This window comes from Nasonia vitripennis, chromosome 1, assembly GCF_009193385.2.
Source record: "Nasonia vitripennis strain AsymCx chromosome 1, Nvit_psr_1.1, whole genome shotgun sequence".
Taxonomy (NCBI): domain Eukaryota; kingdom Metazoa; phylum Arthropoda; class Insecta; order Hymenoptera; family Pteromalidae; genus Nasonia; species Nasonia vitripennis.
The window spans coordinates 33,009,465-33,030,576 of NC_045757.1; the positions used below are offsets into that span (position 1 = coordinate 33,009,465).

General features: G+C 42.7%; 3 protein-coding genes across 4 annotated transcripts; 1 reads left to right on the forward strand and 2 right to left on the reverse strand.

The window, feature by feature from the left end:
* Positions 1-1,863: 1,863 nt before the first annotated feature.
* Positions 1,864-6,190, reverse strand: LOC100121048 (putative sodium-coupled neutral amino acid transporter 11). 2 transcript variants are annotated; one of them, XM_008217000.4, is made up of 7 exons: positions 5,917-6,190; positions 4,895-4,948; positions 3,799-3,889; positions 3,515-3,724; positions 3,171-3,423; positions 2,750-3,098; positions 1,864-2,656 (listed from the first exon to the last, which is right to left on the reverse strand). In XM_008217000.4, exons 1-7 carry the CDS (start codon positions 5,992-5,994, stop codon positions 2,090-2,092), a joined length of 1,602 nt encoding a protein of 533 aa, XP_008215222.1. In that variant the 5' UTR covers positions 5,995-6,190; the 3' UTR covers positions 1,864-2,089. The 2 variants fall into 2 exon arrangements, with proteins under 2 accessions (XP_008215222.1, XP_001604633.1); XM_001604583.6 differs by lacking the exon at positions 4,895-4,948.
* A 452-nt stretch (positions 6,191-6,642) lies between these two features.
* LOC100121071 (vacuolar protein sorting-associated protein 52 homolog) lies at positions 6,643-10,340 on the forward strand. The gene is made up of 9 exons (XM_016990309.3): positions 6,643-7,045; positions 7,695-7,870; positions 7,956-8,340; positions 8,483-8,665; positions 8,757-8,882; positions 8,958-9,142; positions 9,224-9,308; positions 9,397-9,600; positions 9,674-10,340. The coding sequence occupies exons 1-9, from the start codon at positions 6,815-6,817 to the stop codon at positions 10,097-10,099; spliced, it is 2,001 nt and encodes a 666-aa protein (XP_016845798.1). The 5' UTR covers positions 6,643-6,814; the 3' UTR covers positions 10,100-10,340.
* On the reverse strand, positions 10,334-19,107 carry LOC100121096. The gene is made up of 8 exons (XM_008217003.4): positions 18,793-19,107; positions 13,873-15,021; positions 13,165-13,789; positions 12,734-12,849; positions 12,523-12,660; positions 12,246-12,447; positions 11,942-12,169; positions 10,334-10,974 (listed from the first exon to the last, which is right to left on the reverse strand). The coding sequence occupies exons 1-8, from the start codon at positions 18,910-18,912 to the stop codon at positions 10,886-10,888; spliced, it is 2,667 nt and encodes an 888-aa protein (XP_008215225.1). The 5' UTR covers positions 18,913-19,107; the 3' UTR covers positions 10,334-10,885.
* Positions 19,108-21,112: the final 2,005 nt, after the last annotated feature.

Sequence of the window (21,112 nt, forward strand, 5' to 3'; positions counted from 1 at the left end):
TACTAATCGTTAAAAATAAATAAATCTTTATATATATATATATATATATATATATATATATATATATTATCTGTACATACATTCAGAAATATAGCTGCAATATATTTATGTATCCTGTATGTTCATCATTATTGTATAATAGAGCGTATTTCGTAAAATACGTTATTCGAAATATATATACGTGTATATATATTTTTCATACAGTAAATAATAATAGGCATTCACATTTGGTGTATGCACATGCATGCACCAAACATAAATGCATTAAATTAAATAAAATCACAGATGAGAATAGTATGTTGATGTACAAAATTCACGAATAGGACGCAAATAAACCTAATGTAAAATATTGCTAAAAAGCAGTTTAAACTAGTCTTATATATATAATCATTTAAAAAATCTTTACTATTTTATGCTATATAAATAAGTATGAATTTTTAGTGTACAAAACTGCAATTAAAGATGTACGAATACAATTATATCCATATGCATACAGATAAACGTTTTAATAATTTTCATTTTTGGCTCTACAATAATAAATAACATCAGCTCGTATTTGCATTGTGAGGAACGTTATTCCCGCGCTTTAATTCTTAAGTCAATATATCATCACTTATACAGACATTTGATTGTTTTCGTAAAACTTTCTTGAAAGGCTTTCTTGCAGATGAACTAAACACATTGTTATACCTAATTAGGTCGAAATGAGTAAAAAGTTGTTCTTGAAAGTTTAGTTACTTGTAGGCCAACTACGACTATTCTGCTCAATGCTGCAGGTTTTTAAATTCAATTTATTTTCCGTTAACAATCAATTTTGCGTCTATGTGTGGTTTCGAATTTTTGAAGAATAATTTTTATATGGGAATCTATATGTAACATTTAGAAACATATTGAATTTGGTATCTAAATATCGAGTTTTCTATATAATATACTTATACTTTTAAAAATGTCCTCCAAATCGGAAATTTTAGTTTTCTAAATACTTTCTTAATGTGGTCACTTGTAGTTTGCATAAAACCTCCTTGAAACTCGAAGACGCATGCCATTATGCACTTGTTATTTTATTATTATTATTATTATTATTATATTAGCATTCTTTTATCCTTTTTTTGCATTATATTTTTGTGAACTGGATTCGTTTATGCAGAAAAATATTTTCTGTTTGGTCAACTCGAATCTCAGTTGAATACGTAATAAGTACATTTTTAAAAAAGCAATAAAACATATAAGAATTCTATGTATATACTCTTACATCTCGTTACTTTCTAATAAACTTCAACGATATAGCGATAACTGCTCATAATTGTTTATCGTAAAGTGTTTCTAATATTTATTAAACACTGCCATCAGATTTTTTGCTTTCATTGCTTAAAGTTTCTTCGTGATTTAAAAAATTTGAGCGCAATCATCAATAACATAGCGTGGAAATTCTTTAAACTATCAAAATCATCGAAAATGAGAATATTTTAAAAAAAGGTATATAAATGCGGGTGAAGACGGAACGAATTATCAGCTTATCACGATCACTATATAATAGACAAGTAAAAAATTGGACATGCGACTATAAAGTTCTTCTAACAATTTTGCCTCAAGCAATAAGGGTTATCCATGTTCGGCATTATATATATTTGTGTGTGTATATGTATATATATATATATATATATATATATATATATATATATATATATATATATATATATATATATATATATATATATATATATATATATTTATTACTTTTTCGCGCACTCAAGAATATAAAAATCTTATTTTGACACACGAAAAATATTGTCCATCACAAACGATAATCATATATAATATATTACTATGTATTGAATTCTGTGTATATGTTTTATATTATGCTGTATACGTCATAAAGTTTTCCTTGTGTAAATCAATGTCAAACGTTTTGATTGTTCCGTTTGATTTTCAATAATAATCATACTCAGTCCGAAGAGCGTTACTCAGTATATATATGTAAATATATATATAATACTATGCTTCAGCCGTTACAAGTCAGAAAGAAATAGCAGTATAGCGTCGAAGTGAAAGTAAAGAATTAAGTTAAAAAAATTTGCTTTACGAGTGTTTATCTCGGAAGCGTCGTTGTGGTGGTGCTGGTGGTGGTGGAGGCAAGGGTAGAAGTGGCTGCGGTGGTTGCAGCAGTAGTAGTAACAGTCGTCGCAGAGGCTGGACTCGTGAGAAGACTGGTCAGAATGGAAGAAGCCGTTGTGCTGCTCGGTTTGAAAGTAGTCGAGGTGACATCAGTCGAATTTGGGCTCTGACAGTAGGACATGATTTGCCCGTGAACGCAGGAAGCAGCGGACGTGTTGTTGAAGATGAGAAGCAGTAGTCCTGAAACTGCAGCGAAGACACCGGCTACCAGAAGTGCCAGGGCTGGGAGTTTCTTCTGGGAGAGAAGACTTCCCTCTTCGAGCTTGAGATAGCAGAGCGCAGGTAAAACGTAAGCCAGAGGTACCGCGGCGAGGATACCATTGAGCTCGAGGACGATGCCGAGACAGTCGGTCGACATGGAGATAAGATAGGCCACCGAGATTATCGCCATCGTGATTATCAGGTACTTGCGGTCCGAGCCCGCTATGTAGGCGTCGTGGTTCTCGACCTCGTCGGTTCCTCGTATCGCCGTCATTATCACCTGTGTGGAGGAGGAAAATCGATGGAATCAAAAGATTAACAAACTGCAGGTCAATGACAGGGTAACCTGCTTCTAATAATAGTGTGAGTTTACCTCACGGGTAACGAAGCACTCGATGGGGAAGGTGAGCAGAATAGTCCCACTGAACATGATCCTGGAAAAGTTCATGAGATCGTCGTCCCAGCAGTAGTTCTCCATAAGGTCACCCTGGACATAGCCGGTGAACGTGGCATAACCAGCGATACCAAAAGCCGCAGCGATAAGGAACGAAGTGAAAAGAGACCAATGCGTCACCACATCCCATTTCTCTTGAGTCGCCCGTTCGATCGATCCGTAGATGAGGAACGTGTTGTGATGACACATGAAGGCGAAGGCCATTATTCCAACCGCTGGTACGATTCCTGCTATGTTGCCGAATTTCCAGCTGTCCGGGTGACTTGGCCTGAGCAAATGTTAGCTTTAGTGCTGCACATCAATGTTCGTTTATTGTTGTTACTTTGTCAGGTATGCTTACACAATCGAAGACATGGAGTCCATTCTGATGAAAATCGCGAGGAGGATGAAGCCAACGCAGACGAGCGAAAGAAACGAGATCTTCGCCAACTTTGCGACGTTTCTGTAGAGGCATAGAGGAATGACGACGAGAAGCGTCGCCAGGAAGATGACCACCTCGCGTTTTACGATGAAGCTGTCAGGATCGAGTCCTGTCACTCGGATGAGGACTTTGGTCACAGTATCGCCCACGACGACGTTGTACGATACCATTGCTGGAACATATTATAACACCTTTCATATATTCCAAAACTTTCCTACTAATAATCTGCAATCGGACAACTTAAGCGATTTGGCTACACGTACCGATGAACGGATAGATAAATTGCAGAGCCGTTAGGATGTAGAATCCAGGTCGACCGAAACTCGCGCGCATCAGACCCTGGTAGCTCATTTCCCCGCAGAGGTGGCCACTTCTGACCATCAGGATCAAGGAATAATCCGTGAGTATCGCAACGATGACCAACAGAGCGATTCCAAGGCCGAATCCAGCTTGATGAAGGGCATAGGGTATACCTGAAAGCATCAGCGTCGTGATATAATTGAAAAATCGATCGAACGTCACGACGCATTTGCAACGACGTTCTTACCGATGACACCGCTGCCAATGATAGAATTGATGAAGTTGAAGCTGGCCAGTGGCAAACTTGTGAATTTTCCCGAGTTCTCCGGCTCGTCTTCCTAGATAGGGAGAATGTGTATATAGACTTTAGTCAATATAGTCGCCGGGCAGAAATAAGGCCACTTCTTCAGAGCGAGAGGGATGTGTGTATATATGGATTTATACGAGAAGGGAGAGATGAGAATTAGGGGGAAAAGTTGTTTTCCAAGCGCTTTTGCTCGGCGCGGCGGACCACGACTTAAGCGCGTGACAATAATTCATTGGAGGGTTACAATAGATAAGCATAATGTCTATAATGCGAAAAGAGCCAAACCTTTATTTTCACACTTTTGCCTTTACCTTTCAATCAAAAGCATTGAGGTATATAGTTATGTCGTTAGCTGCGATGCATATTTTTATTTTCGACGATTTGCGAAATTGCTTGCGACTACTGTTGTATGCTATCTATTTAGCAGCGCATGCACAGCACCAAACACGAAAAATCAGCGTTTATTTTTTATCAACTTTTTATGCTTTTTTTGAAATTTTTTTATTCATAATGATCATGCACAATATCGTATCCGAAAGTTTTTTACTTGTCAAATAAATACTACGTATGAGTCATGCATATGCTTATAAAAAACTTGGCAACAAATCTGTTTATTGATTAAATTCTTCGTCGTATTAATCAAGTATAAGGTTTACTGAACTATGATTAATTAAGCACAGATAACATATAATCTTTTTGACGTGACTGCGGATAAAATAATCACGAAAAAAATTTAAAAACATGTTTTAATATCTTTAAAAATTGATGTCAAATTCTTTTTGCAGCAAGGAATTCCAGCTCGTCCTGCCTTACTGCATAGTTTTTGAATACACTGAACAAATCAATTCGCCCGATAAAAATCTACTAATTAAAAATTTACTATCATCGCAACATTATAATCCATACAGAGCAGCTCATAAATTTCGAGTACACAATTAATCTTCCTATATGTATCATTAATTCCAATTAATTATGTTGCAGATCATATCGAAAACCATGCAATGATGCGAATACGGCAATGTGTCGACTGTCTTACCCTAACGAGTCGTCTCATGTCGTCGAAAGAATCTTCGGAACCGAGGCTGCCTCCCTGTCGATAGATCGTTACAAGTGATTTCAAAATTATTTGCAACTTTCATGATAGACTAGCAAACTTTTACGCCAGTACATCAAATAATTATCCACGCGAATCTCCTTCAATTGATTAACACTAAAGCACTTTTGCGGCGACCGATTGTTCGTATTCACCTGTTGCATATCAGGGGCCGAGTTATCGTGCCTACCTATAAACAGCGCACTCTACTGTGGTCTCGCGCGTCTATATTTTATTATCTGCGCACGTTAAGCGTTTTACAGGCGCAGCCAATCATTAACATTGTTGAACAATGCATCAGAAGAGCGCACGTGAAACTTCATATCGATTGTCTGCAAAATTGGTTGAAATTTCAATCGTATAGACAAATCGGTCTCGATACTAGAATGTCTGTGTAGCGGATATAGAATAAGAGATATAAGTACTCGCGATTATCGAAAGCGAAAGTCTGATCTGAACTGAAGAGCGTTTTTGCTATGATTTGCCCCCCACGAGCGTGGGACTACTTTCTGACGCATGCTCTCGTGAAAAATGACCTCTCGAAGTTTCCCCCGAAAAAAAATCAAATTATCAATCATCCACCGTTCACGTGAACTATGTTTTTTGTTACATAAAATTTCTCAAAAATTCGAGGATCATACAATTTAGCCCACGTACTGCTAAAACCCATTATTTCATCAAGTTGATTTACGCAACTGTGTCTGCTCTAGAGTTATACTTATCACTATAATAGCTTTACAAAAATATGGAGTTTTTTTTCATTATAGTCACAGCATTGGCATACAAACTTGCGCAATACCTGAACCGATATCATTCAAATTGTCTATTTTTCCATCAGGTAATAAGATATTACACTCCAGCTGTAGATATTATTGACGAAAGACGAAACGAGAAATCGTCATAATCCTTTCGATATTCACACATATTATAGTCGCTTGGCAACAATAGTGAAGAAAAAAACTTACGTCCTCGAAGGGCTTCCTCGAGTTATCCAGAATGTAGCTCTTTTCGTTCATCGAGTTCTTTGGTTCACTAGATTCCATGTTTTCGGTTATTTTATCTCGGCAGTTATTGCCAATGCGATGCCTTATGGAAGAAACGAGCGATCAGACCTCAGATCCTGAATAAAATACAAATACACGGCGCTAAAAGCAGGAGAGAAAACGAGCAGACGTCCGAGCACGTCCACGCGAAAAACGAAGTATACTGACTGGACAGCTGAAGAGAGCGGCGGGTTCACTATCAAGTTTCATTCCGTCTTCTCTCTCTCTATCTCCCTCTCTCTTTCTCCCTCGCGGTATATTGATTGCGGCTTTAGCGCACGCGCTTCGTGAGTTTCTGCACTTCTGGTCTAGCTGTTATTATCTTTTCTATGCATACATACATACTGATTGGCTATGGCATGTGTGAGGTAATTTTCATGCAATTGTACAGTTTTTTAAAATTTATGTTTAGGCTATATCTAGATTATATGTGTGATGGTCAGTTTGGCGCACAGTTACGTGCTGATATGAAATTTGAAAAAACCATGAACAGTAAGATATTTGTACGAGTATAAAATTTTAAACCCCTGCGACGTCGACGTTCACAATTAATCACTGTACGAATTCAAATCCTCGCGGATTTTATCGAGGCTCGGTGGGTAATTCAGAAATTTACCTGAGATGTAGGTACTAACCTTACCTCACTAAAAACAAAGTCGATTAAAGTGGTTATGTCTTCTTCCAGCGAGTAAATCAGTGAACAGTGCAGTGCAAAAACATCTCGAATTTTTGTTTTTAAGCCACCTGTGATGTGGCTTCTGATCGTTTCTCGTGTTTGAATCGAATACCTAACTACATTTCAAATAAAACAGCTCCGACAATGTTGGGCGACAGCGATATCCTCGACGAGGAGGCTCAATTGCCTCAAGATTTGGAAGATGATCTGGTTCAAGAAGTATTGAAGACTGGCACTGATCTTCGACAGTATTCCACGCAAATCGAAAAGGAATTGCAAGAAGTCGAGAACAAGTCTATTCAGGATTACATCAAAGAAAGTGAAAACATTGCCAGTTTGCACAACCAAATCGCTGCCTGCGACAACATTTTAGAGGTTAGTTTATGTTGACACATATGCAACTAAAAAACGCTGCCAGTCGATTAGTTCGTATTAGCATTAGTTCAACTGTGGTTTGTCATTCGTGAATAAAATTTTTGATTTTTAAATACTTATGTTCCAATTTAGTAAAGTTACTCCAAAACAGTCTTTATAGATTATAAACTGATTTATCAGGCTCGGTTAGCTATACAGCATTTCTTATTCTTACTAGAAAACTAACAATATCCAAATAATCGTTTCTAAATTAATAAAAATTACAAAAACCATAGTCTTCGAATGTTTCAAATGTATCAAAATTGTTCCAAAATATTATTCATATAATAATACGATTAATTTAAAGCGCAAATTAATGCAACGATTCACGAAAACTGTACAAATCGAGGTAATTGTACAAAGTTTGAGATTACACAATTTCGCGCGCACACACGTACGCACATCCGCGTTGGTATGCATGTGCGCGCGTGCCATAAGTTTCGAGAAAATTACTTACGATACAGCAACTTAATATGGGATATGAAATAAAACTGTATTGTATAAGTGCTTCTAAACCGTTATTTCGACAAAGTACCGCAATTTTCACTACAATCGTAAAACTCGACATATACGCGCGTGGATTGCGACCATAAAGAATTTAATTTTGCAGCAAATGGAATCCATGCTGCTGGGCTTCCAGTCAGACTTGGGCAGTATAAGCGAAGAAATTCTTTATCTTCAACGAAAGTCCATTACCATGAGTCAACAATTAACAAACAGACAAGTCATTAGAGGACCTCTGAATCAATTCATCGAGGATATGACGGTCTCGGAGAGTCTCATAGCGTAATATAAATTTTCGAATATGTGATCCTTGTTGTTATTGTAAATTAAACGTCCGAGTGTAATCGTGACGTTGACTGACTTTCAGAGGAATCATGGATAGTCCTGTAACCGAAAAAGAATTCGTGACGAATCTCGAGACGCTCAATTATAAAATCAACTTTGTAAAGGAGCAGAGTTTCAAAGACGCGAAATCCTGTAACGACGTGAAAGACATTTTGGAAAAGTTGAAAATCAAGGCGATGACCAAAATACGCACTTATCTCTTGGAACAGATATACAAATTTAGAAAGCCAATGACTAATTTCCAAGTGCCCCAAAACAACATGCTGAAATACAAGTTATTTTTCGAATTCATTCTTTCTAACGAAAGGAACATAGCCGAGGAAATTTGCGGAGAGTACATCGACACGATGAGCAAAATTTATTATTCCTACTTCAAATCGTACTGCTCAAGACTCAAAAAGCTGCAGGTATGCTTTTACAATTTTTTAATGGATAATTCGATAGCCGATCACGCGTTTCGAATTTGCGCGATTTTAGTAATTTTTTAAAGCGAGAAAATTTCCATTCTATAAACAAACATGTGAAGTAATGTATGTCAATCGTACTTAGTTCGATGAGAGCCCGTCAAAAGACGATTTAATGGGAGTTGAAGATACCGCAAGTCGAGGACTGTTTCATAAATCACATTTAAAACATAGAGGGACAGTATTTTCCATTGGTGCTAGAGGGGAAGTTTTATCTTCTCAATTGGAATCGCCGATAATAGTTCCGCATACAGCTTCAAAAACAAAAGTGAGCAATAAATTTCAGATAAATTAACATCAATTTGAATTGTGTAATTTTTATATTTTAATTTTAATATTATGTATTGTGATTATTTTAGTATCACTATGAAGCTCTCTTTAGAAGTGAGCAGTATGCATTAGTTGATAACGGTTGCCGCGAATACCTATTTCTTACGGAATTTTTCAAAGTCCGGGGCGCCCAGGCCTTAGATATTTTTAACCAAGTGAGTATGAATCGATTAATCTCGCTTGGGCGTTATTGAAATGAACTTCATTATCTAAATAATGTGACTCAACAGGTAATGGGCAAAACTATAAGCTTACTACTGAAAAACTTGCAATCGTTCGTCGACGACTCTTACGACGCAATAGCCTTATTTTTGTGTCTGCATCTCGTTATGAGGTACCAGTTGATGTGCCACAAAAGGGCAGTGCCGGCGCTTGACAAGTACTGGGACAACATGACCTCGGTGATTTGGCCAAGGTACTGACTACATAGACTATAAACTTTTTTTCACGACTATAAAATGACCTTTGAATTAACGAATTTTTACTTTTGCATTAGATTTGAATATGTATTCCGCTTGAATATTCAAAGCATCAAAGATTGCGATCCGATGAAATTCTCCAGAGAAACGAGTCCTCATTATGTAAGTAAATCGACAATGTCAATTATAGCGGAAAATCCTGCATGCATGATTTTTTTTGCTCGACATTAACGATACTTTCGAACTGCAGATAACTAGAAGATACGCGGAATTCAGCGCTGCTATGATTGGCGTATCCGAGGGTTTCCCATGCGAAGGTGCTACGCAGCTTTTAGCGGAATTGAGAGAAGCCGTCCAATGCTTTTTACTCAGAATGGCTGCGGTATTTCCTCAAAGAACTCATCAACTTGTATTTCTCATCAACAATTACGACTTAGTGCTCGGTGTACTTATGGTAATGCTCAAATCAATATAACTGTTTTACGACGGTGTAAAAGCGAGTCGTTATTGAATTTGATTATTTACAGGAGAGAACGAGAGATAACTCTAAAGAAGCCGAAAGCTTCAAAGAGCAATTAAACGCCAGATCTGCAGAGTACGTCGAAGAAATTTTGAGTCCGCATTTCGGTGGAATTATCCAATTGGTGAAAGAATCGGAAGTTTTGTTGGAGAAAGGTCAGATGGAGGATTTGAAGAGACAGGAGGGCAAAGCTTTGGCTCTGGTGCAGTCGTTTACGAACAACTGGAAACGAGCTTTAGAAGAGATTAATCGAGACGTGGTCAGGTCGTTCCCCAGTCTTCTGTTGGGAACGTCGCTTGTTCAGCGAGCCATGACTCAGCTTGTTCAGTATTATCACAGATTTCACAAAATTCTGCCGGCCAACGTTCGTCCACAACTGACCAATATTCATCATATCATGGTCGAGATTAAGAAATATAAAACCAACTACTGAGTTATCGTTCTACCATTCACGTGAGTTCTGTAAATAATTGATTTTCACCATATCGCGTTAGCATAAAGTTATCAACTTATTTTAAAGGAGATTCGATAAAAATGTATAATACATATATCTGTAAAGACGCGACGTCCCATCGATAATTCCATTAGACCCTAACGTTTTTGGTTGCTTTATTATTTTAAGTGATGGTGGGACATTACGTATATAGGCAAAAATAAAAGAGAATAGTAAAAAATTCTGTACATTTATTTATAAAATAATACATACTTTTTCGTAAAACTAAGTAGTGTTTGCGTGTGAAAAGTGCTTGCACGTGTAAAAATGCTTCGTATGTTGGTGTGTGTAATGATTTTTTAGTGTAAAGTATATAAATTAGTATAGAGGAAACGAAAATTAGTCTTAAATATTAAACCGGCAGATGAAGCAAGATCGACGCGTGTGTGTATGTTTTCTTCCTCTTTCTACGTCGGAACTTTTATGGCATTTCACATTTCCTAATTCAATTTCCAGTCTTTCTTACATACCTATACGTATAACATAATAATAATATAATATCCAATCGTATGTATAAGTGCCGTTAATCGTTGCAATGTTCATCCTTCTTCGTCAGGTTTTTTTTCCTCGTGTATCAGGTACAGCCGCAGGGCAAGCGGTTTTCGCGAACATCCGAAAACCTCGTGTGGGGCTTTTCCACGTTCGCTGTTTTTTTTTTCCTGTTTTTTCTTGTAGAATGTATGAGTTTTTGTTATTACGAAAGAGAAGCGCGGACTAAGTAGACTGTCACATTACTGCGTCGACTGCGTGCAAAACTCCGTTTGTCGCTGGCACGTTGTACGTGATTATGTGTCCCTCGTTGACCCGAATGCGTCCTACGAAAATATCGAGTTGAATAAAATGTGAGAGAAATTGATGCGATTTTCTTTCGAAAATAATCGTATGTATGTTGAGAAAAGTCTGTTCGGAGAGAGAGAGAGCTCGGTGCGTACATCCTCTTTTGTGCAGATATTATCGCATGGACGAAGACTACATATTTATGAGGTGCAACAGTATAAAAACAGAGAGCCCACTGAGTAAGTAGGTTGGATTGTTAGTTCCATTTGACGAAACTGGCGGACTTTTCTTTATGCTATATATACATAGTCGACTGCGGCGATACGTTGCGAGATGGTAAAATATAAAATAAAAAATATAAATTGCTGTATCGAGTTTTCTTACCATAGCTGAAATAGAAAACACGATACAGCAATTTACAGCTGAATGAACTACGAAATTGCGGAATCTATCCGATGAGATATTTTCAAAAATTACACGCGAACGTTCGCGAAACGATCCGACAATCTCACTATCCGATTTCAGTATAATGTGGGCGCACATTCAGACCCTGTTTCTGGGCAGAATATTTTAAAACAAAGAACTATCAGAACAACTATACTCTTTCTCCAAACCCTTAGGAAAGCCGAAGACCAAAAGAAAAGAACGTACTTATATTGGCGATCTTCGCGTGCGCGCAAGTTTCGTAAGCGGCGCGCAGTTCCAAGCCGCTATAATAAATACAAGTGACCGGGGCTCTCTCGTGTATAAGATAATAGGAAAGCGCCGAACGAGCCTGGCAGCGTTCCCATCGCACTGCGCAGTGTTCTCCATGCTTATAGCAGATCGCGCGCTCGACATTCACCGACCTCGTTCCTGCACCTCCCCCCCCCCCTCTCTCTCACGTGTGTACAACCATACGATAGATCCCAGGATAGCGAGTGTGAAAATTTTCGAATTTTCTTTTCGATATACGCGCAACGATAATTTATAACGGTAGATAAATAAACAAATAAGCGAACCGACCTCCAGTCTTCTGTATTTGAAGGGGCACTTGCTGCCTGAGCGTTTCCTTCTGGTGGTAATACCTCATGCCGGCGGTGTAAAGAGTCGTGGGAATGACGTGCCTCAGGACTATTTCCTTAGCGGCCTCGGGACCGTCGGACTCCTGCCAGATCGGCGTGCCTCCGTTCTTTGTTGCCGCCTCGACGAAAGCCGCGTCCGTCGGCGCGAACACGGTAAAGGTCTTCGTGCCTGCGACACAGGACAATTATATGCGTTAACGGAGAGTTTTTACGGTTTTTATAATGTTTTCTTATCTTCTACTCACCCGACAGCATGTCCTCGAGGCCGGAAGCGTGGAGGAGCTTGAGGAAAGTGGAGAACCTCCGCTCGCGATCGGCTTGCAGGGTTTGCACCAGGTCGCCGACCGGTAGCGGGAACATCACTCGGTCTATCGCGTGGGCCAGACCCTGGGGGATCTCGACGTCGCGCTTGTTCGGGGCTACTCGCGCGCCGTTGACGGTCGTTACCTAGTTTTGGATTTAGTTTACTTTTCACGTTGCTACGAGTACAATTTTATAGAAAAAGCCGTAATAATGCAGTACCTTGATGTCGTTCCACTCGTGGTCGTGCATCGAGTAGACGTTGACGCGCAGCTGGGTACCCGCGAGACTCACGCCGGTCATCTCGTCCTGCAGGCTTTCGATCTTGAAAGCTCCCGGCACGACGTGATGCAGCAGGAGCTTCGGGGTGACGACACGTGGTTTAATTCAGCGTCGTAAAATCGAAGCAGAAAACAAAAGTATATAAACTTACCCCGCTGAGGAGTCTCGGATTGTCTTTGAATTTCTGCTCGGCCTTTTCGGGGCCGCCGAGTTGCACCAGCAGCGTTCGGAAAGCCTTGTCGGTCGGTACGAATATCGTATATGGACCTATGAACGACAACGATGCGGTATTTGTTATTGCAGACACGCGCGATACAAGGCTGATTATCATTTGAAATAGCGACTCTAACGAGAGAGCCGCATGAGAGCGGACGTAATTAAGCCGCGCGCGAGAGCCTAATCGTTTCTCTCCGCCTATAACAATGCGATAATCGGTACACACAGGCGAAGGCGAATTATTCCCTCGGAATTACGTCGCCTCTCACTCTCGTCTACTGTCGTAATATAGCGCCGCTCGCGGGCGAGACTCGAATTTTCGACACGCTGTTGAGAACCGATCGCTAAATTATACGGAAAAATTACCGGTCTCGTTGAGCACATTGTCCAGTCCCGACTGCCGGAGATACTTGGCCATGGCAAAGAGTCCCTCTCTCCTGAGCAGATTGGACAGGCTCTCGCGGTTTACGGCGTAGTTCTGACCGGTCGATGTGGGCTTCTTGCTGGTCGGTGGGAAGCTGGATTTGAAGTCGACGAAGCTGTTGGAGTGGCTGAAGCTCGAGGCTGGGGTAGTGCTGGAGAGACGGATCTCGTTGCTGTCGAAGCCTGTGGTCGAGGAGCTCGGGTACTTGACGGTCACGTGACTGACGGCTGGGGGCTTGGAGGTGGTGCTGCTGACGGAGTTGAGGACGTGGCCCGAGATCGAGGAGGCAGAGGTGACGTACTTGTCGGTGGACGATACGGAGTTGGGCGAGATCGACACCTGGGGACTGCTTCGAGTCGTCGGGACGGTTGGTCTGAAGGTGGTTGGAAGGGTGTTGGGCGAGATGTCCGAGGAATCGGCGGATTGGGTTCGTACCGGTGCGCTGGTGGAGGTAGTCGGGTGCTTGCTGCTGGGCGGGAGCTTGAGCTCGCCCTTCTTGATGCGCTCGACGATGGAGTCGACGTCGGTGCCGGAGTCCTTCTCCGCGTTGCCCTTTACGCCTTGGACCTGCGAAAGGGAGTGCGTTATGTGTGGGGTTATCCAGAGCAATATTAATTCCCTGATGACGTTTATCTCATCTTCGAACAAACCTTGTAACTGCCATCGGCCTGCTCCTCGAGGACGACGAAGGTGACCTTTTTAGCCGGCTGGTTCTGAAGTCCGTTCTTGCCGAGATCCTCGAGCTTGCCGTCGTTGCTCTGCCTCAGGACTTCGAAATCCGCGCCGGGAGGCACGACTCCCTTGGTGAGCTCCTCGAAAATGGCCTTGGGTGGCTTGATGGTAGTGGTCGTAGCAGCCGAGTTGGAAGGCAGTCCATTGGGCGCGTGGATGACCTGGAGCTTCTTGCCGTTGGGCAGAACGATGTCCCGGGTGGTGACGTTCCTCTCCTTGTCGTCGAGGCCCGACTGAGCCAGGGCCAGTTTCAGCTGCTTCAGCAGCAGGTCTCTGTCGGACGAGCCACCGGCGGAGGCTTTGCTCGAGGACGTCGGGGGTTTCTCCGTTTGGTAGATGAACTTTATCTGCGGCTTGGACTTTCCGGCCTGGTTCTGCTGGGCCTGGATGAGGGAGAGCAGGTCCTTGGGGATGGCCGGCTGGTCGTTCTGGCCCTGGACTCGCTCCTGGCGAGCTTTAGTCGTGGGCGGCTTCTGGGTGGTGGTGAACTTCTTCTGGTGGGTGGCAATCGCCCTGAGGAAGATGTCGTTCTCCGAGGGTGTGATCCGTCTAGCCGTCGGCGAGGAGAGCAGAATCGACGACGCCGTGGTCGTAGGGATGGTAGTAGTCGTCGTGACGGGCGGTAAGATCGTCGACCTGAGCTGTTGTTGCTGGAGTCTCAGGAGCTCCTGCTGACGTCGAAGCTCCTGCTGCTCCAGAAGCAGCTGTTCCCTCTGTCTCTGGAGGATCTCCAACTGCCGCTGCTTCTCGTAGTAGTCCTGAAGCTGTTGGCTGGGCTGCTGATGATCGGCACCGAAGAAATCGTTGGGGATGTTCAGCAGCTGCGGAGCCGGCTGGTTGAAGTTGTTCACGGGGAACTGCTGGATCCTCTGCTGAAGCTGCTGGTTCTGCTTCTTGCGGTCGACTTTGTAGCGAGCGAGGGACGAGAAGGGACTGTTGGTGGTCGGTATCGATCCCTCGGACGACGGGAAGCTGAACTGCTGGTGCTGTTGAACATCGCTGAGAATCTGGGTCTGCTGGGACGCCGAGAGCCTGGGACGCAGGTCCAGCGGCGAGCGGGTTTGGAACTGAAAGCGCATTAGCAAGGCGATAAACACGTAGTTACAAGTGAAATACCACGCGGCATCACGCAGGAGAAAGCGATGTAGCGTTAACCGCGTGTGCACACAGCTTACGTGTAACCAGGAAGTCTCGTACACATCCTTCATCGCTCGCCTTAAATCTCGGCATCGAGGCATCGAGGCATCGACTAAATATTTTTCGGCCTGCACTACTAACGCTTCTAAGACACATAATAATAACAAGCTACGAGCAGCGAGAGCAAAAGTAGAGCTCACACGCTAGAAAGTTTTTGTTCGCATGAGGCGCGTATCCGCAGTCGCGGCAACAACACATCTGCAGCGACGCTGTGATACGACACTATAACAATAGCAGCTATGCGGATAGGAGAGTATAAAGAACGAGCTGAGAATTCTCATAAGGCGCGTAGGTACTATTCGCTTCGGCGTGTCGAAAGAGGAAGCTGAAAGGGAAGGTATAATCGTTCGCGAAACCTCGAGTCTACGACGTCGATTCAATTAAATCATAATACGAGAGCTCTTGTAACCGTTTCTTCAACAGTCGCTTTATGCAATGATCGATTGCGCGGAACATTAATTCTCTTTCTCTTTTTTTTTCTCCCCGTCTTCGATCGATTGTCATCGAGATGTCAACGTGCCGGAAGACCGAGAGATGATTGTGTGGATTATCGGATGTAGATAGCCGAGTTGCGCAAGCGTCTCTTAATGCTTCATTTAATTCCTCTCTGTCAACGATAAAACACCGACTGCTCGGCTTTTTCATGCACTGGATTAGATCGACACCGAGAGTATAATCGCCGTTATTACTCCTCTACCGTTGCAAAAATGAATTGGAAAGTCGCGCGATGAAAAAATGAAAGAGAGCAGCGATTCCACTATACTCTTGAATCCGATGGAAAACACATCCGTAAATAAGAGCCGAGGAGAGCAGAAACAAAAAGGTTAAAGGTATAGTAGTTTATTTATACAGCGTATACTTTACCAGCGCGGAGTTCATCGACCGTCAATTACACGCGGAGAAGAGAAATTCTTACACACTCGTGCGGTAAATCCCGCGGCAGAGAGTCGAGGCAAACGTATTATATTATTGTCTCTACGCTCGCGCGTTACTGGTATACGAAAAAAACATGACGGATTTACAGCTCTCTTTTCGATTTTCAGCATATCACACACTCGCTCGTTGCGAAATTCGCGCGCAGCGTGTACCGTTTTGCGGATGCAACTTTACTTTCATTCGAACCTTCTCGCGAACAGGTGATATTCCTTATTTAATCGTTTCTCTCTCTCGCGCGCGCGCGCGCGCGCGCTGTTTATGCGCCGGTTTCTTATATACGCTTACGCATAGTGAAAGGATGAGAATTAAGTACGACTTAGAGATCGCTTTATTTACTGTCAAAATTTCTCCGTTTTTATATCAGAGGACACGACGGTGGAAGAAAACGGAACGAAAGTGAATCCGTAACTTCGGAGCAAATTATACGAGCTTTTTTTGTGCCCCGCAGGAGAGTTATATCGCTCTTTCGACGCGCTCGACCGCTCGCGTTCAATCGGCTCGAAAGTACATAACTTTGCAGTAATATTGTAAAGATTTTACTTTGTTTTTAACGTCGTTTACTATTTACATGAAAACGAAAGCCGCGCTCGTCTCTTGTCTCCTCTGGAGGATAATAAAGAAAGCGAGCGTCTCTAATTTTTCCCCGCTAACGCGTTACACTATTGCCTCGTGTGAAAAAAAAAGAGGAGAAAAAAGATTACATAGAGCCGTGAGGCTGCGCGTGTATTCGAGATTAGTTCACGCACTGGAATAGCCTATACTGCACTGCATTACTGCCGGTGAGTTTGCAATTTACCTCCTCTACTCGCTCGGCGGAGATTGAGAAACTCAATATCGCGAGCAATTTAATCAAGTCTCTCAAGCCAGGAAATACCTCGCGGGAGTCATCAGAAACATGGCCTTTTTCAATCTAAACCCTGTCGAAACGTGTGTATACCATCAGCGGTCATCTTTTATCCAGAACCGACCACAGAAGCTGTAAACTCGTGTAACGAAAAATCGCGTCGCGCTTTGTGTAAAGCGATGTCGCGAGTCGTTGAACTTGGCTCGATCGAGAATTAAAAGACGAAGAGAAAGAAAAAACTTGACGATGCTCTAATAACGTACAGCCGGCGCCGGCTCGCTCTTTCGTCAGAGTTTAATTTCACTTTCGTCTCTCAATTAGACTAGCTGACTCTCTCCTGAAAAAAAGCAAACTTTTTTAATAAAGCCCTAATCGCATTCCTCGAGCGCAGGTATACACACGCACGGATGATCGGTCGGTCGCTATTTTTTACCTATATATAACTACACACATACGCGAGCGTCTAGGCTGACGATTGCGTGCGCGTATAATCAACTTTCTTTTCCGCAGTCATCGCGGCCGCGGAGCTCATAGAGCAGGGGCTCTTACTACACGCGCGCCGGTGCTGCTGTGCCGTGGAAATAGAGGTCGGGATGAGAGAATGAGAAAAAAAAAACAACGAAGGAATTGTAAGCGTTCGAATAGATCTGTATCCGTCGGAGATCGACCGGCTTGAACCGGCGGCCATACGCGCGCCGGTCAGTGTTTAGATATACAGAGGAGAAAGTGCTACGATGATGCGCGGGAACATCCTTCACCTTCACCTGATCTCTGCCCTCTCTCCGAGCGCGCTCTTCTTAGAAGGTAAAAAGCTCCTCTCTTTTTCTGTTTTTTCAAAGGCGATGTGCTCTATATATATATATATATATATATACACAGTGGTGGAAGCGAGAGTTGCGGATATATGTGGCGGAAGTCGCAGCTCTTTTTCCGTTTCCCTCGCCCGCGTATATAGTACGTATTATGGGAGCTATACGTGTATAACCAGTGAAAGGGGCCTATTCGCGTGTGTCGTTGTAGAGACGACTCTTGGATCGATTTCAGCGATCGGTATATTCCGAAATGTAGCTATATGCAAATCGATCGAGCCGCGAAGGTGATCGTTCTCGATTTTATTATCGGCAATAAAATGCAAAATGTGATCATCGCGAGAGCGAGAGTATATATAGCGATGTCGCAAAGAGCCTCGGACTTTCACTTCTCTCTGCGCTACAAAAAATGCAGCTAAAACTCATCGACGAGCGCATTAATTTCAGCGGAAAAACTCGCGCCTCGAGATAACTATATAGTTTGCGAGAATAATCGCACGTTCTCCTCTCTGCTAATAAATGAGAGATATATAGACGTGGGTATGAATTTTCGGCTGCTGCTGCACCGAGAGGGAGAATTACGCTTTTAGAGAGCATAAGTATAGCAGTAGAAGCAGCCTCCTCTTGCGTGAGCCATTATCCGGGCTCGCGCGAGCCAACTACGAGCGTTAATTATTTTTTTACTGGGCCACTCGCGGATTGATGCAACGGCTGCAATCCCGCGCACCGCAGCTACTATTGCGTCCGCACTTTTCATCCTCTTAATTCGCGCGCCAGCTGACTTTTCACAAGATTCGTATCGCGCGCGTTTTATATATACCTATACAGTCGACCCTATACTTACTGCGTGGGAAAGTGTTGTATAGGGATTTCCCGGGACCTTGACGCGCGCGATCCTTACGATACACGAAAGTCAGCGCTGCTGCGCGACATCTGACCCCTCAGAGTCGGCGCGATGTGTATCTGAGAGCTGATCTCGCTCACACGTCCGAGTGATATTAAAAAAAAAAAAAAAAAAAAAAAACAAGTATACACGAATCGAGACGACTCACCTGCTGCAGCTGTGGAAGCTCACCGCCGATTATAGAAGGTCCGGCTTCCGCGTTAGCCCGTTGCAGCAGCAGCAACAGCAGCAGCGGAATCGCTGATAACGGCAGTATCCTTCGCCACATAGTGGCGAACTCGTCACTCCAATAACAATGTTCCTCAAAAATTCAATCGACGTAGTTGACGAATAATCTCTTAAAAAAAAGAAGCCTAGACTCTGCCTCGTCTATGTCGCACAACGATATGACTATGATACAAAGTATATATATATCTTCCCCCGAGTTTCGGCGGCACTGAGGAGCCGATCGCGACTGCAGGAGCTCGGAAAACGTCCGGGAGTTTTACTCCTGGCGCTCGCGAGCGGCCGGCGAGGGAAGAGAGCTCTCTCGAAAGAATACACATACACACACCGACACACAGGTAGGAGAGCAGAGAGAAAGAGAGTAGCATATGCGCGGCGAAGGTGCGCGCCGCAGTGAGATATTACAGTCTCCAACTCGCCTCGTGCGCGAGAGATGCTGCATCGTCGGCCTCTGAACTCTTTATTATTAATATACCTATACGCATACGAGATTCGCTTTTCACTAAATCGACTTTTGTATAATGCATGGGTTCGCCGGGGCGAAAGCTTCGATTTATTAATTAACGAGAGTATAGTGACGAAATCGAGTCGCGCAGGATATTCGGTATGCAGTATATATATAGGAGAGCCCTGGGGCTATACAGGATGTATATATCGCTTCCTTTCCCCGCAAGATCATCCTATAGAGATCGACGCGCGCACGACCTAAATCGCGCCGACGCATCGGACGTGAATTATACATAAACGTCTCGACTACCGCGTTTAATTAAGCTTCGTTTCTGTCTTCTCGACGACGACGACGTCGCCATCGGCTATACACAATATTTTTCTGTTTGGACGTTTTTAACGCGTAGAAAGTTACATACTGTAATATAGGAATGCCTCTTCTTCCGAGAACGTTCTTTTATTAATGCGGCGTCGAATTCTCCAGCAATAATGTTATACACGTATACGCATACGGGCGTATACAGTGATTGCAATTAGCCGTCGCCGGTTGCATTAGCGCGGCAATTGCGATTACGTAAAAAAAAAAAAAAAAAAAAAAAAGAGAGCTGCGCAGGTATATATAGCGCGTAGTGGTACAGCGCGCGCGATATCATCGGGGGAAGAATAGCTTCCCACGGCGTTATTGCAACCCGCCCGCGACAACTATCAAAGTGTATTATATATTGCCTTGCAGGTATATACACGCGCGAGAAAATAGAAAAGAGCCAATTTCTACGCGACGCGACGATGTCGAAGTGCGTATAATAAGAGCCGAAAAACGCTTTTGCCCTCTTATTCTCTCTCTCTCTCTCTCTCGTTTGAGAGTATAGTAATATTGTGAAAACCGAGAGAGAAAGAGAGAGAGAGAGCTGTGTGACAATGATACGACGACGAGAGTACTATGGAATACAAACGTGTGTCATAGGAGAAAATTTCACAGTGCGGATAAAGACCCGCGTTTGTCTCGCGCAACTTACACTATATACGCTATACGTGCGGTCGTGTGCGCGACTGTGTTCTTTTTCGTCGAGAGACCGCAGATGAGCGACGGCTCTTTCTCCTAAATGCGTTGTTGATGCTATAAGCCCGCAGCTGTCTCATCATGCGTGCGCCGCGAGCAGCACGCGGAGAGTATAATGTGTTGAGGTGTTGGTTTTGGGATTTTTTTTTGTTTTTTTTTTTTTTTTTTTTTGCGAGGGAAATTAAGATGTGGGCTTTTTCGAGAGCTTTTTGTGTCGAGGTTTTTTTCACCTCGTTGACACGTCGTTGTGCATGAAGCGCTGAGAGCTGGAATAAAGAGGCTATTTTGTTTTCGAGAATATATTTGATAATGGTAAAACACTTAAATAATGCGTATTGCGTTTGCCTGGAAAGTTATGCAGTCGAGACTTTTTTTAACTTATCTTGCAATTATACATATAGAATAAAATAAATTATGCTCGATGGATTTGTATATTCATTCGCGAGTGTTTTGTAATTGTATGTATAGAGCGAACCGCGCAGCAGGGAAAAGAAGGGCGTTTTATTAATCGATTCACTCTCTTTCCATAGTCATGCCGTAAGTGCTCGCTGATTCCCGCGACGCCGACTTTTATAGTATCCGTCTCCTCCGTTGCTCGCACCAATCAGGAATTCAAATTATAATTAGCATATATGCGCCAAAGTCCTATCGGCGTATGTTTGACAACTTAATTAATGATTAAGAAAAACAATTAACGACTCACGAACGTACGCACTGTTTTTTTCATTTATCAGAT

Bases quoted from the DNA above. Each gene is read 5' to 3' on its own strand.
- LOC100121096 (XM_008217003.4), bottom strand. From the start codon at position 18,912: ATGTGGCGAAGGATACTGCCGTTATCAGCGATTCCGCTGCTGCTGTTG. The intron at 13,790-13,872 runs GTTTGTTCGAAG...TCCCTTTCGCAG, and splicing joins AGGCCGATGGCAGTTACAAG to GTCCAAGGCGTAAAGGGCAA. The intron at 10,975-11,941 runs GTCGGTTCGCTT...ATATTTTCGTAG, and splicing joins TCAAATACAGAAGACTGGAG to GACGCATTCGGGTCAACGAG.
- LOC100121071 (XM_016990309.3), top strand. From the start codon at position 6,815: ATGTTGGGCGACAGCGATATCCTCGACGAGGAGGCTCAATTGCCTCAA. The intron at 7,871-7,955 runs GTAATATAAATT...ACTGACTTTCAG, and splicing joins GTCTCGGAGAGTCTCATAGC to AGGAATCATGGATAGTCCTG. The intron at 9,309-9,396 runs GTAAGTAAATCG...TTCGAACTGCAG, and splicing joins GAGAAACGAGTCCTCATTAT to ATAACTAGAAGATACGCGGA.
- LOC100121048 (XM_008217000.4), bottom strand. From the start codon at position 5,994: ATGGAATCTAGTGAACCAAAGAACTCGATGAACGAAAAGAGCTACATT. The intron at 3,725-3,798 runs GTAAGAACGTCG...TGATGCTTTCAG, and splicing joins CATTGGCAGCGGTGTCATCG to GTATACCCTATGCCCTTCAT. The intron at 3,424-3,514 runs GTACGTGTAGCC...AATATGTTCCAG, and splicing joins ATTTATCTATCCGTTCATCG to CAATGGTATCGTACAACGTC.